The sequence below is a fragment of the Spermophilus citellus genome, assembly GCF_964194105.1.
Source record: "Spermophilus citellus genome assembly, chromosome: 9".
Classification (NCBI taxonomy): domain Eukaryota; kingdom Metazoa; phylum Chordata; class Mammalia; order Rodentia; family Sciuridae; genus Spermophilus; species Spermophilus citellus.
Window position 1 is genome coordinate 20,178,167 of NC_138191.1, and position 21,475 is coordinate 20,199,641.

The 21,475-nt window shown below is 32.1% G+C and overlaps 1 protein-coding gene across 3 annotated transcripts in view; it reads right to left on the minus strand.

Annotated features, from left to right (window-relative positions):
- SYCP1 (synaptonemal complex protein 1) overlaps positions 1-21,475 on the minus strand; it is a gene marked incomplete at its 3' end in the record, with an annotated part of 116,966 nt that overhangs the window by 72,158 nt on the left and 23,333 nt on the right. For all 3 annotated transcript variants that reach the window (XM_081308779.1, XM_081308781.1, XM_081308780.1), the window contains 4 exons: positions 11,371-11,465; positions 10,695-10,879; positions 9,195-9,262; positions 4,963-5,024 (listed from right to left, as the gene is read on the minus strand). In XM_081308779.1, coding sequence (XP_081164905.1) covers positions 4,963-5,024; positions 9,195-9,262; positions 10,695-10,879; positions 11,371-11,465 — 410 coding nt within the window. The remainder of the gene's footprint in view (positions 1-4,962; positions 5,025-9,194; positions 9,263-10,694; positions 10,880-11,370; positions 11,466-21,475) is intronic.

Below are 21,475 nucleotides of genomic sequence, written 5' to 3' on the forward strand. Positions count from 1 at the left end.
AATAAAGGGATTATTTTGACAGTAAATACAGATCTATTTTTCTAATATGTCATCATGCCTATTTTGTTTTTTTCTTCAGGTTTTATATTATTTAGAATATCTTTTCTCATCTTTTTCTTTTTTTTCATTTACCAGACTGAATCCAGGGGCACTCAACCACTGAGCAACATCTCCAGTTTTTTTTTGTTTTTGTTTTTTGAGACAGTGTTGGTTAGGGCCTCTGTAAGTTGCTGAGGCTGGCTTTGAACTTGTGACCCTCCTGCCTTAACCTCCCAAGTTGCTGAGATTACAGGCATGTGCCATTAAACTTAGTTCTTTTCTCCATTTTTAATTACCCAAAGACAGGATAATAACGAGTCTTGGTCTTATGATTAATGCTTAAATTTTTGAGGAATTTAAAGTAAGTTAAAATCCATTTATAGGTAACATCCAACAATTTGATAATGACAGATCTGATCTTTGCAAAGTTTTTAAAAAGTTGATTTAGAGAACAAAGATATTGTTTTATTAATTTAATTTCCTATTTTCTGATTTTGTTAGATTTTTGATTGCTTTAAAAAGTACTACAAGAGACAAAGTTTATTCAATTCCTCTTTGTTCTAAAGTCTCTTTTTGGTTTACTACTCTGCTTAAATTAACTACTATTTTTAAAAATGGTATGTTTGATACAAATACTTTAAATCTTTAAATGTTTGATAATACTGTAAATCATGATTTTTTTGTCTTAACATATTTTAGAGGTAACCAAATTGTCTTCCTAACTCATTAAGCAATGTAATAACATCACCTTATATATTGTTTGCAGTCATTTTAGATAGATAACGTGACCTATACCTCTATAGTTAATAAGGGGCAATCCTGCTTTATTCATCTTCCATCTCAAGACAAACTTAAGGTTGAAGATTTTGGTGTAGGATAGTATGACTATTTTAAAGGGGCTATCTCCATTGTACTGTTTGCACTGTGATTTAGTTAATAAAACATTTAAATATTTTTTCTTAATTAGTATAATGACATTAATTCTTATAGACTGGGTTCAAGGTTTTCACGGTACAACAGAACATACCTAAATTCTAAAGATGTTATGGAATATGGCACTAAACTTTCTACCCAGATGGAAATGAAGATTAACCCTGATTGCACAGGAAGGACTTTAGCCGACAGGCACTATTTAGTGCAGATCTGACAGGACTACTTTTACTAACAAGTTGGTTTTCTTTGGATAAAGATGATAGAACTAAAGAGATTATTTTTATTAGTTACAATCTATTATACAGACTGGATTGCTTTACTCTTAATGTTTTATCTTTTTCTGGTCTGAGTTAATCTTTCTAAAAAACCTTCTGTTACTTATAATTGGCTAAGAACAAGTCTGCTGACACTGACTCATAAACTGTTGCTTCTCCCCAACATGGGACCAATCAGATCAAAGGCCAAATCAGGACAAAGCTCCTGCAGCATGGAACCAACCTGCATGGCAAATAATCATAATGTATTCGGAGAAAATCTTTCCAAGACAAGAAGGAAAATCACATGAAATCGTTTTTCAAACCCCACCAAAAATAAATAACCACAAGGTTATGGAAAGAGTTCTTGCACAAACTAACACTAGTCTTTCCTCGAGGTGGAGCCAGTATTTCAGATGTTGTCTCCTAAGAAATAAGCATCTGGTTCCTTTCGTTCAAGTTCCTTGATGGGATCTTACAGATCCAACCAATAAACTGCCAGCCATGGACAGAGAGCCCAATTCCCTCAAGAATGAAGGATAAAATAAACAGAAAAGATTTGAGTGAGACCACCTTTGAAATAAAAGCAATTTCCTGATAACTGCTTTTCTTCATTCCATACCTCGTCGTGATAAGGACAAGAATAATCAAAAAAATTAAGACTGATATATTCTCTAAGAATAGCCTAGCTAAATTTATATATGATAGATAGATATAGATATCTCCCCAACCTGGCTTGTTTCTATAAACTATAACCACTTCTGAAGGACTGGTGGAGAAGTAATTAGCTGCTTCTCTCACCAGTTTAATCAAACTGCATAAAATTCATTTTTCTTTTTTTCACCATATACTTATTTCTTATGTGAGTGGCTGCTGAATCCGGGTACCTGGAATGCAGGCAGGCTATCTGGATTGACTGCCAGTAACACTAAATCGATGTAAACAATTTAAAATTTCAACATCTCTCAAAACCATACACTTTTTATCATTTTTCCCATGAACTTCCTGCCTGAGATACCATCAACTCTCCTCTGGCTACTGTGATTGCCTGCCTACTTTTAACTATTCTGCTTTAATATACTATTCTCCATACTGTAAGCCATATGATCTTTTCAAAATATCAATCTGACCAAGTCCCCCCCTGCTAATATTCTTTAGAACTTCCATTCCTCTTGGAATACAAAATTCCCTTGATAAAGATTTACAAGGTCAAAAACTGCCACGCTTCTACTTCATAATTCCATAGCCTCAGCCTACATGACACATTTCCTTTCACTTCATCTTAAACTCAAAATACTCCCTCCCAAAAAAGAACCTTTTGGCACTTGTTTCCTCTGCTTGATATAGTATTTCTTTCTCTGGATTTCAATTTAATCTTTATTTGTTCCTTTTAGATATTGACAGTAGAGTGTATTTTGACATATTATACATACATGGAGTATAACTTCCCATTCTTGAGGTTATACATGATGTGGAGTTACACTGGTGGTATATTCATATATAAACATAGGAATGTTAAGTCCAATTCATCATGCTGTCTCCTATTCCCATCCTTCCTCCCAACACTTCATTCCCCTTTGTCTAATCCAATGAACTATTCTTTCCTCCCCCGACTTGTGTATGAGCATCCACATATCAGAGAGAACATTCAACCTTTGGTTGGGGGGAATTGGTTTATTTCACTTAGCATGATAGTCTCCAGTTTCATCCATTTACTAGCAAAAAGTCATAAAGGCATTCTTTTTTATGGCTGAGTAATATTCCATTGTGTATATACACCATATTTTCTTTATCTAGTCATTTGTTGAAGGGCATCTACGTTGGTTCCATAGCTTAGCTACTGTGAACTGAGCTGCTATAAACATTGATGTGGCTGCAACATTCTAGTATACCGATTTTCAGTCCTTTTGGTATATACTTTCTTTTAAAAAGCCTCTCCTGACTTCTCTAACTACTTCAAATTCCTTTATTATGGGCCTCATTGCACTGTGAACCAATCCTTTGCCTTTAATATCACCATTGTGATATTACATCTGAATGGCTGATTGTATTTATGAGTGATTATTGGATAACTGTAGTTCCATGAAGGCAGGATATGAATCCATTTACTCTCCACTGTATACCTAGAGTACAGAAAAATTGTAACACAACAAATGCTTCCTTGATTAATAAATAAACTTATTTATCCTTCATAACTCCCTTATTAAATATGTACAGTTATTTGTCCCATTTCATAGATGGGGAAAATAGAACAATCAGGAGTTCAGGTAAATTATTCTAGGTCATACAGCTAGAAGATAAAGAGCTAGCTGGATACCAATCAAGGCATTCTTATCTTAAGAACCAAGGTATTGATTGGTCTACTGCTGTTCATATATAACAAAATGCCAGGCCAGTCCTTGTCTGTGTAGTAGTGAATCTTAGAGATTTACTATAACAAATTAATGCTTTAGAATTCATCCAACAAATAGGTATAAAGTGCTTACCAAGTGTCACTTGCTAAGCACTGGGATTACAGAGTAAGTAGGACACAGGCCCACAGCCCTTACTGAAATAAACACCCACTCCATTATTTATTTAATGAGCATATAAAATGTACCAGTCACTATACTAAGAGGGAGCCTAAAAGATAAACAAAACCTTAAATAATTATATTGAAAATAAATTTATTTCATGTGTGAGAAGTGTTAAATAGAAAAAAATTCAGGGTGCTATAGAAATAGGCCATACGGAGACTTATACATAGCCTGGAGTGTCAAGAGAGGTTTTGTAAATACACAACATTTAAGTTGACACTTGAAGTATACATTAGCAATTTAAACACAATTTAAAAAACATTATTGTTATAAGAATTTGTACAAAAGCAATTCAGTGGAGAAAGAATTAGCATTTGGAAACAATGTTTCCCAAGACATGGAAGGATTAAGAGTTGCAAAATCAGGTAATGCAACAAGTAAACACAAAATTAAATATCTGTAGTCATAAACAATATTGTCCCCTATACCAGGGGCAAGAAAACTATAGACTTGCATGACAAGTCCAGTTGGTGGCCCCTTTTTGTAGACCCTTAAGCTAAGAACGATTTTTACATGGTTATTAAAAAGAAAAGGAAGAGGAGAGAATTAACACAGATCATACATAACCCACAAAGTCTAAAATTTTTACTAGTCCTTTATAGAAAAAGTATGCCAGATTGGGTTTTTTAGCTCAGTGGTAGAGTGCTGGCCTAGCATTTGCAAGGCCCTGACTTTGATCCCTAGCACCACAAAAAGAAGAAAAAAAAAAAAAAAAAAAGAAAATGTTTACCAACACATCCATGCTCCATACACTGAAATCAATTAAAATATAATGAAGCCTTGCCTTACAAATTCACTAAACACTATTCTACCCAAACACTAAATATGGGTACTGAATATATATCATGCCTATTTTTTCAGATTGATCTTTGCAGCATAATATTCCAATGTACTAAATTTATAGTTATATAATACACATATTTTATTTAAATGTGCCACCAACACATATTTAAATAATATAAACATGTTGAACAAGACGGTTAACAAGATGTATAAAAACTGGTACAGATAAAATTGAAGCTTTAAAATCAAATATTATTTTTATATTTTAGCCAAAAACTTAATATAAAATAGTTACAGTGTAAGAGTATAAATCAGTGGATTCAATATTTTTTGGAAAAGTAAATGTTATATATTAATAGGAAAGGTGGTATATTTACCAAGATTTTTTTCAATTCTTCAAGTTCTACTTCTTTGTTATTTTTAAACTGAGTCATCTCTTCTAAAATAAGCAAAAGAATATAAATGTGTTAAAAACAGGATTAAAAGAATAGGAAAGTGGGGCTAAATAATAATGATGCTATCTGAAAGGGAAAAAAAAGATTAATACAACTCAAGTACTATAAAACACAGAAGAAGCACAGATTCCAAATTAACTAAAGTAATAATGGATAAATATTAATAGTAATGTTTTTATAAATTAATTCCACAGCTAAATGAGCCAAATGTTCACAAAGCAAAATGAACAATGTACCTACATAAAATATATTGTAAATGAAGTCAGTATGTACCTTTATCTTCAACTCATCAATACCTAGTTAAATCTACCTAACCTAAATCTTCACTCCAAACTTAAATGAAGTTATCTTTCCTCAAGCTAACTCTGATCTTGTACTTTGATTTTAGATCTTTTTTTTTTTAAGAGAGAGTGAGAGAGTGAGAGAGGAGAGAGGAAGAGAGAGAGAGAGAGAGAGAGAGAGAGAGAGAGAGAGAATTTTTAATATTTATTTTTTAGTTCTCGGCGGACACAACATCCTTATTGGTATGTGGTGCTGAGGATCGAACCCAGGCTGCATGCATGACAGGCGAGCGCGCTACCGCTTGAGCCACATCCCCAGCCCTGATCTTGTACTTTGGATTTCAACATTCCCACCTCCTCTTAGACTTTATCTGCTCTATTACTAACATGTACCAACTCTATGTAGAGGAATCTTATTTTTCCTATTCCATCTAAAAACCCTATTTGAATATAAAACAAATAATAATTAATCTTTCTGCCCTTCCAAGCTACCATCAGAGGGCTGGGGATGTAATTCAGTTGCAGAGTGCTTACCTAGTATACGCAAGGCACGGGATTCATTCCCCAGTATTGGGGGAGAAGGTATGTTTTACACTGTCAGATTTCTCATTTTGTTCCGCAAATTTTGTTAGCTACACATTTCTTTCTTAAATCTATGCAAAACTAATGCCTATCTACATGACATGAATAAAATTATGATCTCAAAGGTTAACATAACCATTTTATGATGTAACTTATCAGTTTTTATCATTATGAAGCTTGATAGTATTTGATACTATTTTCCCTTTATCAAGACCTTGCATTATTTATATTTCCTGTTTCCTCTCTAACTCCTCTTTCATTGTTGTTTTTTTCTTGTCAATAACCTTCCTTCCCTAGTGATGTCCAGTTGTCACCTAAAAATGTACTGGATCTCAAATACTGTCTTTCCTCACAATTATGTGTTATTGATTATTAGAAATATAATAGAATTACTGAAAATTTATCAGATTCTATACATTTTTAAAAACCACTTACAATAATTGCCCACAATCTTTAAGGAAAAGTCAACAGAATATGACATATCAATATATAATCTAAAAAAAAGAAATCTATAACATGCAAAGCCAATTTAAGCAAAAGTTTCATTTTAAGTTAAAGTATGTAATTTTTTAAAATCTAAAGACTGAAAACAATGCAATAGCATGTCTCTACACACTCTTTCACCTCAATCTAAAAAAAATTTTTAAAAGACCTTACACACACATACACACACACACACAAACAATATTATTAAAACAAGACAGCCTACCATTAACAAACCAGAAAGCCAAAGAATCCTTGGGGGAAAATAACTTGCACTAATTCAATGAAAACTGAGTAGAACAACTGAACCAGGTTACCAGATCTCCTTCCTCAAAAAACAAAAATCATAAGAATTGTTGTCAAAGGAACACAGCAGTGCCCCAAATACCTCATGATCCCTAAGCAAGATAAACATCCCTTATACCAAAAGACAAGCTACCATACCCACCTCTCCTTGCAGTACCTGCCTCTAGTTCCCAGAATCAGAAGAATCATTCTCATTATGTGTGGGTAAATATGAATTCTTACGTAATTCAATGAGTAAAAAGTCAAATATCAACAATCTGTGAATACGAGTAAAACTATGAAAGACAGTCTCCAAAATCAACTAAGAGAAACTACAACTCAAAGAGAAAGAATTAATAGAGCCAACAAAAGTAGATGTCTTGTTAAGTGTAATATGTTCCAACAGAATACTATGATGCTGAAATAGGTTATCTAGTGCTCTCAGAATTCAACATTTGGCAACTGAGATTTTAAAACAGCAAAATAAACATAGTAAAATATTTAATTAGTGGGGGAGAAGTTAAAAAAAAACAAAGTCCTCCAAAATTTAGGGAAAAGAACAAAGAAGGAGACAGTATAAAACAAAATATAAAAAAATACAAAGGCTAGATCCAAAATTTCCAAACTCTATCCATCAAAACTTCTGAGAGAAAACATTAACACTTAGGAGAAGAAATAATAGATGAAAAATTTTCAGAGCTAAAAATGACAAGCTATCCTCAGATTAAATAGCCCATCAGAAGAAACAGCAGAAGTATGATATTCCATTTTAAAACAATATTCTCTCATGCCTGGACTACTCAAATAGCCTCTAAGCCCATTTCTCTGCTTCTGCTTTTTTCCTCATTACCTGTACTCTTCACACACCACCAAATTTATCTGACATACAAAAGATACAGTGAGCTTTTAAAAAAAAAAAAAGGTCAAAATCTCTTTGATGATTTTTCTTCACTGTTGGAATAAAAATTCGTTTCCTTGAACCTACCTGATTTACCTCCCTGAGTTCATTTCATTCCTCTCCATATCAAGTTCTCCCTGGTACCCAAGTTTCACCTAATATTTTAAATCTCAGTTATTTTTTAGTCTCAGACAAAGGCCACCCCTGATCACCAAATCTAAATTAGGTCATATTACTCTAACATATTGCATTATTTTGTTTGTGGGCATAGGGGAAAGGGAAAAATTCAAAAGTTATTTCAGAGTTAAAATCTCTCAAATTATATTATAAATTATATATTAAAAATTACAAATAGCAGCAACTAAAAAACCAACTAGATGTGAAGCTAAAAGGAGAAAGAAGAAATTCCAAGATTTCGGTTTGAGAACTACACTACTACCCAAAGAAGGAAATAAGCTATAGAGACCCTATGTGATTGTTAATGTTACTTTTCCAAATACAAAACTTTCTACACTCACCCCATCATCCTCTACAACTATCCAAAGACTCTTAAAGTCTACTTTTAAAATCTACCTCTTCCATAAATCCGTTCCAACTATGCAACCCAAGGATTCATTTTGGCTTCCTTTTGGCATCAGCATTTAAACAGCTCCGACAATAGAAATCTCTGAGCATTTACCCCAAATATAGAAACACATAAAAAATACAAAGACATATTTTATACTGTTATAATATAAATATGTATTATTTTCATTATAAAACATAAGAACAAATAGAATTTTTAATATTTTCTTCCCTTCCCTTAATATAATTCTTGCTAAGCCTTCATTTTGGACACCACTGATCTAAATGTTTCCTATGTTCAAACTTTTTCTCATAATAATTAGAAATGTCACAAGGACATGGTATTTGACTTCCTCTATATGTTCCCACAACATATAGACAATACTAAAAAATGCAGAGTATCGTTTCATAGTTCTAGAATTTCTTATTCAAACTTCTCATAATGCATTATTATGAGAAAAATCACACTGTTCATTGAATTTGTAATATGACTAATATCAACCACTTAATTTCAATACTGAGCTGAACTGTTACAAATAAATATCCATTAAAGATATTTTAAGAATAAAAATTATTCCTTAATCTACAACAAATGCTCTCTTTAGACATGAAAGTTGTAGATAACATATAACATAGGACCAGGTTTTTATATAAAAAGTTCATAATCCAACATAAATGATTAAATTTTAAAATTCAGTTAAAATAGACATTTCTTACCAAGCATTATTAAGGTCTATGAATCTTAGAATAAGGAAAAGAGAATACAAATATCTCTTAGGCTATTTACATTTCCAGATATCAATGACCTAAATAATGAAAATGAATTGTCTTTCTTACGATTTAAATTACCGGAGTTGGGGCTGTAGCTCAGTGGTGGAGTGCTCACCTAGCAAACGTGAGGCACTGGCACTGGGTTCAATCCTCAGCACCACATAAAAATAAAGATTTAATGTCTGTCTACAACTAAAAATGTTTAAAAAAATTTTAACTTCCTATATTCAATTATGGTTTCATAATTAGCCAATATTATCAAAATAAATGTTATATTCTCTAAATCTTACCCAGTTCATTTGATTTCTTCTGAAGCTCCATGGTAAGTTCTTTCAGGTGATCTTCATTTTTTCCCAATCTTGTAAGACATATTATTTTGCAATGTAAAACATTTTTATCAGAATACATCTAATATCTAAAACTAGTAATAGTTTCTTAGAATAGATTCAACCACTCAATTAGTAAACATTTATTGAATATCTATATAACGTTTTAAAATATCACTATTATAAAAATATGACTATTATAAACATTATTGTACATTTATTACATCTACACAAAACCTTAAGGTTATGATTATAATTTGTCTCTTAACTATTGATAATCAAATTAATCTATTTTAGAACTTTGAACATAATTATTATTATACTAAATTCTGCCTAAGGAACAATCCAAATTGCAAAACATGTATAATTTTCTTGCTTTTGCTGACTTTCCGGTTTTTGCAAACTACAAAATTGAGATAATTGGAACAAATGAATCTAAGGTAACTCACAATTTTAAAATTTTAAAATTTCCCGGATAGGTCAATAAAGAATATGTAAGAATATGGGAAACTAGAAGAGCTAATTTTCTTCCTTTACTATGCATAATCAGTAAGATTAAATTACGATGGTACATAAATGGGATAGTACACCATGTAGCTACTGAAAATGATATACAGTCCTTATTTATTAATCAAGAATTTGGATATTAATAAAATAACAGAATAAAATGGCAAGTTAAAACAGTATTTATGTAAACAATACACATAAAAGAAAAAGACACATACAAAAGAAATACTGGTAGGCTTAGGCTATGACTTGGGAGATAGATCTGTTCCTCTCCTGCACCCTCCCAAATTTTATTAACCCAAAGCTAATGAGACAAATATTTACCAGGTTTCATAACACAGCTTTATTTGAATACTTTCTTAATATCAAGAAAAACAGAGTTAGTCTTAAACACTCAAGTTTTATGCAAACTGCTATTTAGATGAAATGCAAATGAATATTTTACACACAGATAATCATATCCATTAATTTAATATAGAGTACTACCTACTCTATCCAGAATAGTTACTAAGTTTATAAAGCAGATATAAGGTTATGGACCCCAGTGAAACAAACTTCCCAGCCCAGAAATTATTCCTATGAAGCTAATAATAATCCATAGTTTCAATAGATGTTGTAACCAGTGTAACACACCATTCTGTGCAATTAAAATGTGCCAATAAAAATAAATATGTTCTATTTCTATATCAGCACTTAAAAGTTTGTGGATAAAGCTTGACTCTATGGTAAAGAATGCATGGGAACTATCCTAAAGAATACCTGCTTTTAAATCTTTTCCTGGGATGGGATATCTGCCTACCAAATACAAAAAAAAAAATTATTCCTACTTTATACATTAAAAAAAGAGACTTGGTTATAGTTGTTACAGGAATTACACAGCAGATGACAATGAACAGAAATGGTACTGAATATTAGAAGCAAATTGTTTTTATTCATTTAAAATAAGAAATGCTTCACCTTTGCTGTTCTGTTCTCAATAATTCCTCCAAGTTAGAGATAGTTGTTTTAAGATCAGTAATCACAACTAAATGGGCAGCTTTGGCTTTATTAAGTTCTTCCATTTGAGCTTCTTTTTCTTCAGTGAGCTGACATATTTTTTTGGTTGCTATCTGTAAATCTTCCTCTGAAGCTTTCTGAGTACTCTAAAATAAGTACAAAACCAAAGCAATAATTCAAAGGCCTTAAGAAAAAAAAACTGACGTTATCAGATTCTATTAAGTTTGCTGCCTTTTTCGTTCTTAACTTCTTCCTATTCATCAACCCTTCCACTCCCCGTAGAATACCCACCTACTTATTATTTAAAATCACCATTTTTCAAATCCCACCTATAGCTCCAATTTCTCCATGGAATCTTCCTAACCAATCCAACCCACAGAGTTATTTCAATTCTTAGAACTATTATAGTAATTTATTACCCTAAATCACTGTTGGTATACCCAGCTTGATCCTGTATTTCACTTATATTTTTTGTGTTTTTATCCATTGTCTCTGACTAAATTATAAGCATTTTGTAGACTGGTATTTTCTTCTCTATTTGAAGCTCAGGGTTCTTGTACATAGTATTATATTCAATAAATATGTTCATTATTGATAATGTGAGATTTACCACACCTAGTCAGTTTTTAAATCATACCACACTTATTTGCAAAGACATTTTAATATCTTCTAGTTCTGATGTCAAAAGGTCCTTCTTCTCATTTGATTCTTTTAAGCTTTCATTCTGTAATTCTAAAAAAGAAGGTTATAAAAAGGTAGTACTTAGTAGAAAATACATACCAAGAAAACTAATTGTTACTTGTAACAATTACTTTTTCCTCCATTAGACAACACAGTCCAAAATGGGAGAATTTTGTGACTACAGACACACTAATTTTAATCAAACATTTTTGATCAAAGAACTCAAAGACTATTTTTAAACCTATTAAATATTTATAATTTACAATAGCATCAAAACAGACATATAAGAGGAAGCAACTCTGGTAGGTGGATTAAGAGACTTCCCTTATTTGTATTTGTATCAGACAGCTTACATATATCATGCACTGTTTCATTCATTAAGAATATGCTTTAGAAATAGAAAAGGGAAGTTTTATCACTATTTTAGAGTATACAAGACTCAGTGAGGTTCAGCACCTCAGCTCAAATATCTTAACTAACTATGGGAAAAACCTGTACATTAAGTCATCAAGAAGATGGTTTGGGCCTTTGTTTTTTATTGCTGTTGATTTTTTATCACAAAATGCTTGGTCAATTCCCTGTGGGAATTCATCAAAGATGAATATTTAAAGATTGTCAGTGCTAAATTTAGAAACTGGAAAAAACCTAAATATCCAAAAATAAATATATTAAATGATGATGGTATATAAATGGGATAGTATACCATGTAACTAGTAAAAGATAATACAGTCTTTATTTATTGATCAAGAATCTGGATACAGGGCTAGGTAGAGCACTTTCTAGCACATGTGAGGCATCCTCAGCACCACATAAAAATAAATAAATAAAGGTATGTGTCCATCTATAACTAATTGTTTTTTTATTTTGGAAAGAAATTAATAAAATAACTGAATAAAAGGGCAGTTTAAAATAGTATTTTAAATATGTTACAGCTGGGGCTGTAGCTCTGTGGTAAAGTGCTTGCCTTGCATATGTTGAGGCATTGGGTTCAATCTTCAGTACCACATAAAAATAAATAAAGATACTGTATGTTTATCTACAATTAAATAAATAGTTTTTAAAAATAGTATTATGTAAACAATGCATATAAAAGGAAAAGATACATACTAAAATATTAAAAGCAACTCATAACCTAATGGTGAAATTATTATTTTATTTTCATGATTGTCTATATTCATTTTTAGCTTTTTGTTTGTTCGTTATCAGGGACTGAAACCAGGGGCACTTAACCACTGAGCCATATCCCCAGCCTTTTATTTTTTGAGACAGAGTCTCACTAAGTTATCGAGGGCCTCACTGAGTTGTCATTTTTAGTTTTCTATTATAAATATCAACTATTACATTCCTTCATTTGAATATTAAGTTATGAAAAAAGCTTTTGGCCCCACATAATGGCTAATGTTTATTAAATTCTAAGTCTCAGGTACTAGTATATATGTGTTTTATATGTATGCATTATTTTTTTTTATTTTTTGGTACTAGATATTGAACCAGAGCCTTGTGCATGCTAGGCAAGCATCTCCCATTCTTTTTTCCACCTTAATTTTGTATGTGTGTGCGTGCTGTGGATTGAACCGAGAGACTTGTGCATGTGAGGCAAGTACTCTACCAACTGAGCTATATCCCCAGCCCTTCCACTTTAAAATTTTGAGACAAGATCTCACTGAATTGCTCACAGGCTGACCTACAACTTTTATAACTCTCCTGCCTCAGCCTTCCAAGGAGCTGGGATTTCAAGCATATGCCACATATCCAACAGGTGCATCATTTTTATACCTCATATACACTCTAGGAGAGGAAAGAAGTTCATCATCTTCTTTGGATTCAAGTTATATTACATCTTCTTATTCTAGCTACCTGGCCTTGACCATGACTGAATCAGTTTGACTCTAATTTTCCCTGGAAAATTAGAATCATAAATATTATTCATATCTTGAATGCTTCAAGATAATACAATTTAAAATCCTTAATTACAGTATATAGTATATAATCAATAAAGGCTAACAACTATTATGATGATGAAAATGGTGATATATACAAGAAAATTGACTTTAATATTCATGGTATTTATAATTCAATTAGCCAGGTAGACAAACAATTGCAAGTGCTGATGGGTATATGCAGAGGACACTTAAGCAAAATAGATCAACAGGGGTAGAGGTTAAGGGAGGCAGGGATAAAGAGGGAAAGTTCAGGGAAGGCTTCTAGAAAATGAGAGTTGAGTTCAAATATTTTAAAGAAATTAAGAATTGGTAATAATAATAGGAGTTAGCTTGGTGTGGTGATAACACACCTGTAATCCCAGTGGCTTGGGAGGCTGAGGCAAGAGGACTTTGAGTTCAAAGATAGTCTCAGCAAAAAGTGAGGCACTAAACAACTCAGTGAGACCTTGTCTCTAAATAAAATACAAAATAGGGCTGGAGATGTGGCTCAGTGGTCAAGTGCCCCTGAGTTCATTCCCCAGTTACCCACCCATCCCCTGACCCCCACCAAAAAAAAAAAAAAGAATAACAGGAGTTAGGAGAAAAAAGAAATTACAAACAGGTAAAGTGTACAAAGGCAAAAATAGAAGAGACTGGATAATACATTCTGTGAGTCTAAATGAAATGTATTTCAGTTATATGTCTTAAAGTATAAGGGGGTCTAAATTGTATACATGTATTGAATTATCACACTGGACTCCACAAATATATGCAATTATTACATGTTAATTTTAAAGTGTTAAAGGATAAGGGAGGAGTCATCACAGTTGTGATTAGAAAGATAATAAAATTATAATAGAATTTATATTACTTGCTTAGAATCTTTTGCTTTATAAGCCACGAGGACCATGCAAAACAATTAAGGATGTTAAATAATAGAATGTTGCCGCAGGTTTTTTTTTTTTTAAAGTTCCATTCTGGGGGGAAAATGCATAGAATGAAAAGGTCACTGAGTATAAAAAACATAAGAAAAGTACATCAGGAGAGAGGGCAATAATGACTAACAACCGTGGTGTTCATTATGACTATAAGACTATCACCAGACTATATGAAATAAATACTAATGATAGACATTATGATCTACCAGACTACATCATAATCACAAAACCAGCCTTTAGGCACACATGGGAATTAAAAATGATTTTCCAAGCCAAAACTTAAATTTGAAGTGCTCCTCAGTTCCCCTAGGATGCCAAAAGATTCAAATGCAAGTTTTTCCTATAAAAACATTCTTAAGTTCTAGTCCAAAAGATAAAATTACATCTTTTGGATCCACAGATGAAGTTATACCACCTCATGATCCAAAAACACAAGGGAAGCAAAGCACCAAGAGCAGAATCTGGTATAGTATAAAAGCCATCTTGGAGTTACAAAGAGTTCAGATGTCAAAATTACTAGCTATGGAATAAAAAGTATTTTTACATTCTTTAAAAATGAAAAGGAAGTTATCAATAAACTAAATAAAATGTCTACAAATGATGTGTTAAACTGAAACTAAAAACGGCACTGTTGGCTGTTTAACCTCTTCTAAGAAGGAGTAAAAATTCAGGATTAAGTACGAAAAATAGACAAAGTAACAAGATTGTACCAGGTCAAAAGCAAATAGAAAGGGCTGGGGATATAGTTGAGTGATACAATGCTTTCCTAGCACTGGGTTCAATCCCTAGCACCACAAAAAAAAAAAAAAAAAAAAAAAAAAAAAGCCTGCTTTTTATACTGAGGACATATGCGATCCTGGCAAAGTTGAAATCTGACTTGAAATTATGATAAGATAAAGAAATATTGAAAGCCAAAAAATAGAGTAAAAAATTTTCTGTACAATAATCTGAGAAACTCAGTGTAAGAGGCAAAAGCAAATTAGAGGCAGATTTGTAGGCCAGATTGCTATCAAATGAGTTGTTCAGGGACCCCAAGTTTTGAAACTAACTTAAGGTGGTCCCAAATGAACACAGATACCATGTAGATGGCATAAGTAAAGGCAAATCCTCCCAGGAGAAGTTATCTACATATTGGACATACCTTAAAGTATTCTTACAAATAGTTCTTCAGGTTAAAAAACAATGCGCAAAAAATCAAAGAGAACAAGGCTTACAAGTAAACAGTCCAAACTAAAAACTATCAGAAACAAAATACAGGATGAGGACCACAGACATTTAAGATAAAGAATTATCAAAATGAAACTATAAAACAGTGATACTTAGTATATTTAAAGATATTTTGAAAATCCTGAAAAACATAAAACTATATAAAGGAGAATAGTAGCATTGAAAAGAATAACATTTCAGTAACTAAACATCTCAGTAACTAAAAATTAAAGAGAGTTTCATAATGGGTTAAAAATAAATAAGAGAATTAGTGAATCATGAGATAAATCAGCAGACTTTAGCCAAAATAAGACACAGAAAGACAAGCTATTTAAAAAAAAATAATGAAGATTGGCACAGCTGATAAAGTCAGAAAATTAACAGTTGTTTTACTCATTTTTTAATTTTTTTTTTAACTCAGAAAAAGTGAGAAATAGACTGCGTACAACATCTGAAGGGATTACCAAGAATTTTTAGGAAGCAATAATAAAGGATACTAATTTATACTTTCAAGGAGCCATAAAACAAAACTATACCTTAAAATATATTATTATAACTACTAGAAAATCAAAGATAAATAAATAGCTGAAAAGCTACAAGAGAGGGAAAAAAATACCTTATCCTAAAAGACTGAAGAGTTAGGGTAACAATTTTTTGAACAACAACAAAAAAAATATACAATAACCAAAATAAAAAGCTCCGTGGACAGGCTCAGTGACGAAAAAAGATAACAAGAGGGGACAAAGGAAAGAATCAGTGAACTAGAAGACAGGACAATAAAAACTAGCAACTTAAGCGGCTAAGGCAGAAGGGTTACAAGCTTGAGGCCCCTCAACAATTTAGTGAAGGGCTGGGGATGTGGCTCAAGCGGTAGCGCGCTCATCTGGCATGCGTGCGGCCCAGGTTCGATCCTCAGCACCACATACAAAGATGTTGTGTCTGCCGAAAACTGAAAAATAAATATTAAAAATTCTCTCTCTCTCTCACTCTCTCTCTAAAAAAAAAAAAACAATTTAGTGAAATCCTAAGCAACTTAATAAGACCCTGTCTCAAAATAAAAAATAAGCAGGACTGAGGATTTAGCTCAGTTGTAAAGCACCCCTGGATTCAATCCCCTGTACCATTAAAAAAAAAAAAAAAATTAGCAAATCTGAACAATAGAGAGCAGATAGAATGAAAAATAAATTAGAGGGTTGGGGCTGTAGCTCAGTGGTAGAGCACCTGCCTCACATGTGTGAGCCACTGGGTTTGATCCTCAGCACCACATAAAAATAAAGACATTGTGTCCATCTACAACTAAAAAATATTAAAAATAAATTAGCAGAGTTTTAGGGATCTGAGGGAATATAAAAACAACAAAATATCTAACTTTTCATGTCATCAAGAATTCCTGAAGGACAAGAGAAAGAAAGCAAGGCTAAAAAATATTCAAAGAAATAACAGCTGAAAATTCCCCCAAATTTGGAAAATACATAAGATGCAAGAATCTTAGCAAATCTCAGAGAGTAAGGTCAAAGAAATACAACAATACACATATTTAAAATTCTGAAAACTAAAGGCAAAGAATCTTAAAAGAGGCCAGTGATGAAGACCTCACACACAGGGAGAAAACAATTAGATAACAATGAATTTCTTGTCAGAATCATGGAAGTCAGAGGATGTAGCAGAGTATGGGTGTTTGCTGGTACATTGTATTTTTTTGGTCATTGGGACTGATCTAAATATAATTTAACAAAGATCTACATCCCCTAACCCTTAATTTTTTTTTTTTTTTTTTTTTTTTTTAAGACAGGGTCTTGCCGAGTTGCCAAGGCTGGTCTTGAACTTGCAATCCTCCTGCCTCAATCAACAAGGTAGCTGGCATTGCACCTGGCCACAATATGTTTTAAATGACGAAAAAAAAAAAATCTACTTTTGTTTTTTTTTGGTACTGTGGATTGAACTCTGGGGGAATTAATCACTGAGCCACATTCCCAGCCTTTTTGTATTTTATAGAGAGACAGGGTCTCACTGAGTTGCTTAGCGCCTTGCCATTGCTGAGGCTGGCTTTGAAGTCTCAGCCTCCCGAGCTCCTGGGATTACAGGCGTGCGTCACTGCGCCCAGCTGAAAGAAATACCTATCAACTAGAAAGAATCCTATTTAAAAAAAGAAAAAAAAATTACAACATTCCCAGATAAAGGAAAATGAACTGGATTTGCAAGCAGGCGTCCCTAAACAATAACTACAATAAGTCCTCTAACAAAGAAACAGTGAAAAGACAATTGTGAACATCAGAAAAAAACATGATAAACAAAAATACAGGTAAATATTGTAGGTTTTCCTTCACTTCTTGAGCTTTCTAAGTTATATATTATACTGAAAGCAAAAAAAATTATAATACTGTATGATGTGGTTCTAAATGTGTATAAAGAAAATATTGAAAACAATTCTATTACAAATGGGAATGGTAAAAGATGTAAAACAATGAGTAAAGAACTCTGTACTTAAACTTGAAAAATAATGATGTCAGTAGATTTTGTTATCATTACCAAGAGCAGCCACTTTTAAAAGTCTGTAGAGAGGGGCTGGGGTTGTGGCTCAGTGATAGAGTGCTAATCTAGAGGCACTGGGTTTGATTCTCAGCTCCACATAAAAACAAATGAATAAAAACAAAGGCTTATGTCCACCTACAACTAAAAAAAACAAAATATTTTTTTTTTAAAGTCTGTATAGAGACACACAAGAAAAAAAAAACTTAAGTGCAAACAGGATTCTAAAAAAAAAAAAAAAAAATTCAAGTAGCCCTCAGGAAGATTGAAAAGAGAAAAATAGAAAAATAAAAATAAGAGGGAAAAAGAACAGACTTAAGCCTTTATATACCAGTAATTACATTAAATGTAAATGATATACATGTAAAAATTAAAGAGCTAAGCATACTGGGTTTTTAAAAAGCAACTATGCTAGCTACTAAAATCTTATTTCATATATAACAACAGATAGTTTGAAAGTAAAAGGTTGGAAAAAGATAAAACATATAACTATTAGTCAAAGGAAAGCAAGAATGAAAACATTAAATCAAGTAACATACATAACAGACATCAAAGCAAGAAATTACTAGAAAAAGAGATTATATAATGATAAAAGGTCCATAATCAAAAAGACATAGCAATCTTAGTATAAGTATACACAAATAAAAAAGCTGCAAAACAAAACATGAACTGTTACAACTGAAAAAGACACACAAATCCACATTATATTTGGAGACTTCAACAATCCTCTATATATAAACTACAGAAAAATTAAGACAATTGGCTGGGATTGTAATGGCTCAGCGGTAAAGCGGGACCAGGTTCGATCCTCAGCACCACATAAAAATAAAGGCATTGTGTTGTGTCCATCTACACCTAAAAAATAAATATTAAAATATATATATTTTAAAAAAAGAAATTAAGACAAAAAAAATCAAGATTAAAGAAGGCCTCAACACTAAAGAATAAAAAACTCTCAAAAATGATGATGTTCTATTCCCTAGAATATGTGAAAATGTTACCTTACACACAAGAGAGTCTTTGCAGGTATGAATAAGGATCTTAAGATATGAAGATTATACTGTTTTATCCAGACAGACTCAACATAATCACAAAGGACCTCCTAAAAGAATGGCAGGAAACTCCAAATTACATTAGAAAATGTGACAATAGAAGCACAAGTTGAATAATCTGAGGAAGGCAACACAAGCCAAGAAATGCATGTGGTCTCTAAAAGCTGAAAAAGACAAGGAATATATTTTCTCTTGAGAGTCTCCAGAAGGAATAGACATACCAAACTTCAAGGTGAAGTTAGTCCAAAAAATTCATTTTGAGCTTCTGATTCTCCAGAACTGTATGATAATAAATTTGTGTTGTTTTCAGCCACTAAGTTTATGGTAGTTTGTCATACAACCAACAAACAACAGGATCTAATCAAAGCAGCAGAATACATATTTTTTTTCAAGTGCCCAAAGAAAATATAACAACATACATAATCAATCAAACCCACAGGAGGGTCATAAAAGAATTCTTAACAAATGTAAAAGAACTGAAGTTATACAGAGTATGGTTACAATGGAATCAAACTAGAAATCAGTAACAAAGATAATAGAAAATCTCTAATGGCATAGAAACTAAACAATACACTTCTAAATAATCTACTGTATGTCAATGAGGAAGTCTAAAGTTTTAAAAAATACATTTTAAAAAGAGTGAAAATGAAAATACAATATATCAAAATATGTAAGATATAGCTAAGCTTAGCTGAGACACTATATTAAAAGAATCAGAATAGTTTCATGAATAAATGCATGTATTCTAAAAAAAAGAAAGAAAACTTTAAATCAATAATCTAAGCTCCACCTAAGAAATTTAGAAAATAAGAGCAAAACGAATCAAAAGCAAGCAAAAGGAAGGAAATAATAAACACAGGACTGGGGCAATATCTCTATAATCCCCACAGCTCAGGAGGCTGAGGCAGGAGGATGGCAAGTTCAAAGCAAGCCTCAGCAACTCAGCAAGACTACCTCAAAATTAAAAATTTTTTTAAAAATGTAAAAAGTAGGCTGGGAATGTGGCTCAGTGGTTAAATATCCCTGGGGTTCAACCCCTGGTACCAAAATTAAATAAACAAATGAACAAACATAAGAAATAAAACATAAGAAATTGAACATAAAAACAAAAGAAATAAAAGAAAGAGTTATTAGAAAAAAACAAATTGGCAAACCTTTAGGAAGAATCAAAAAGAGAGAAACACAAATTACCAATATCAGGACTAAAATAGTAAACATATCACTACAAACCAAACAGGTATCAATAGGAAAATAAAACAATACCATAAACAATTCTATAAAATAAATTTAATAGAGGGGTGGTAAGAGGAAGGATAAGGCTACGGGGATGGGAAGGACAATAGAATGAGATAGACATTATTACCCTATATACATGTATGATTACACTACTGGAGGGACTCTGAACCATGTACAACCAGAGGGATGAGAAGTTGTGCTCCATTTCTGTACAATATGTCAAAATGCATTCTACTGTAAAATTAATTAATTAAAAATAAATAAAGCTGACAAATTACAATAGACAAATTCCTCAAAAAGATAATTAAATATAAAGCATAAAATTTTAAGAGCTTTATAACTATTAATGCAAATTATTGAATTTATAATTATAAATTTTCCAAAAAAGAAATATCTAGGCCAGACAGTTATATGAAGAATTATTCCAAAATGTGTAAAGAATTAACATGAATTTTGTAAGAATTAACACCAATTTTATACAATCTCTTTAAGAAAACAGAAGAGGAAATATTTGCCAATTTATTTTATGAAGTTAGTATTACCCTGATACCAAAACCAGACATAAAAGTACAAAAACAGTAAACTATAGACTAAAATCCTTCATTAATATAAATGTAAAAATTCTTACTAGAATGTTAGCTTATCAAATTCCACACTTATATAAATAACAATTTTATACCATGACAAAATGGGGTTTGCTCCAAAGACACAAGATTGGTTCAGTATTCAAAAACATAATAGACCGCACTAACAGACTAAAAAAGAAAAATTCATTAGAATATCTATCAATTAAGAAAAAGCACAGGATAAAATTCAACACCAATTCACAATAAAAAAATTTTAATAAGTGAGGAACACACTTGTCACACACTTGTTGTCAGCTTTTTGTCACTATAATGAAATATCTGGGATAATTAACTTAAAAAGAGAAAAGGTACTGGATGCAGTAGTCCAAAATTGGTCAGACCCACAGCTTGGGCATACTGGATGGCAACAGTAAGAAGTGCCTGATGGAGCAAACTGTTCACCTCATGGCCAGGAAGCAAGAGGCAAAGAAGAGGAGGCTGGGGTCCCCTCAATGAACTAAAGATCTCTCAATAGGCCCTTCCTCCTAAATGTCTCACCATCTCTCTCAATAACACCGCACTTGCGACAAAGCCTTTAATACACAGAGTTTA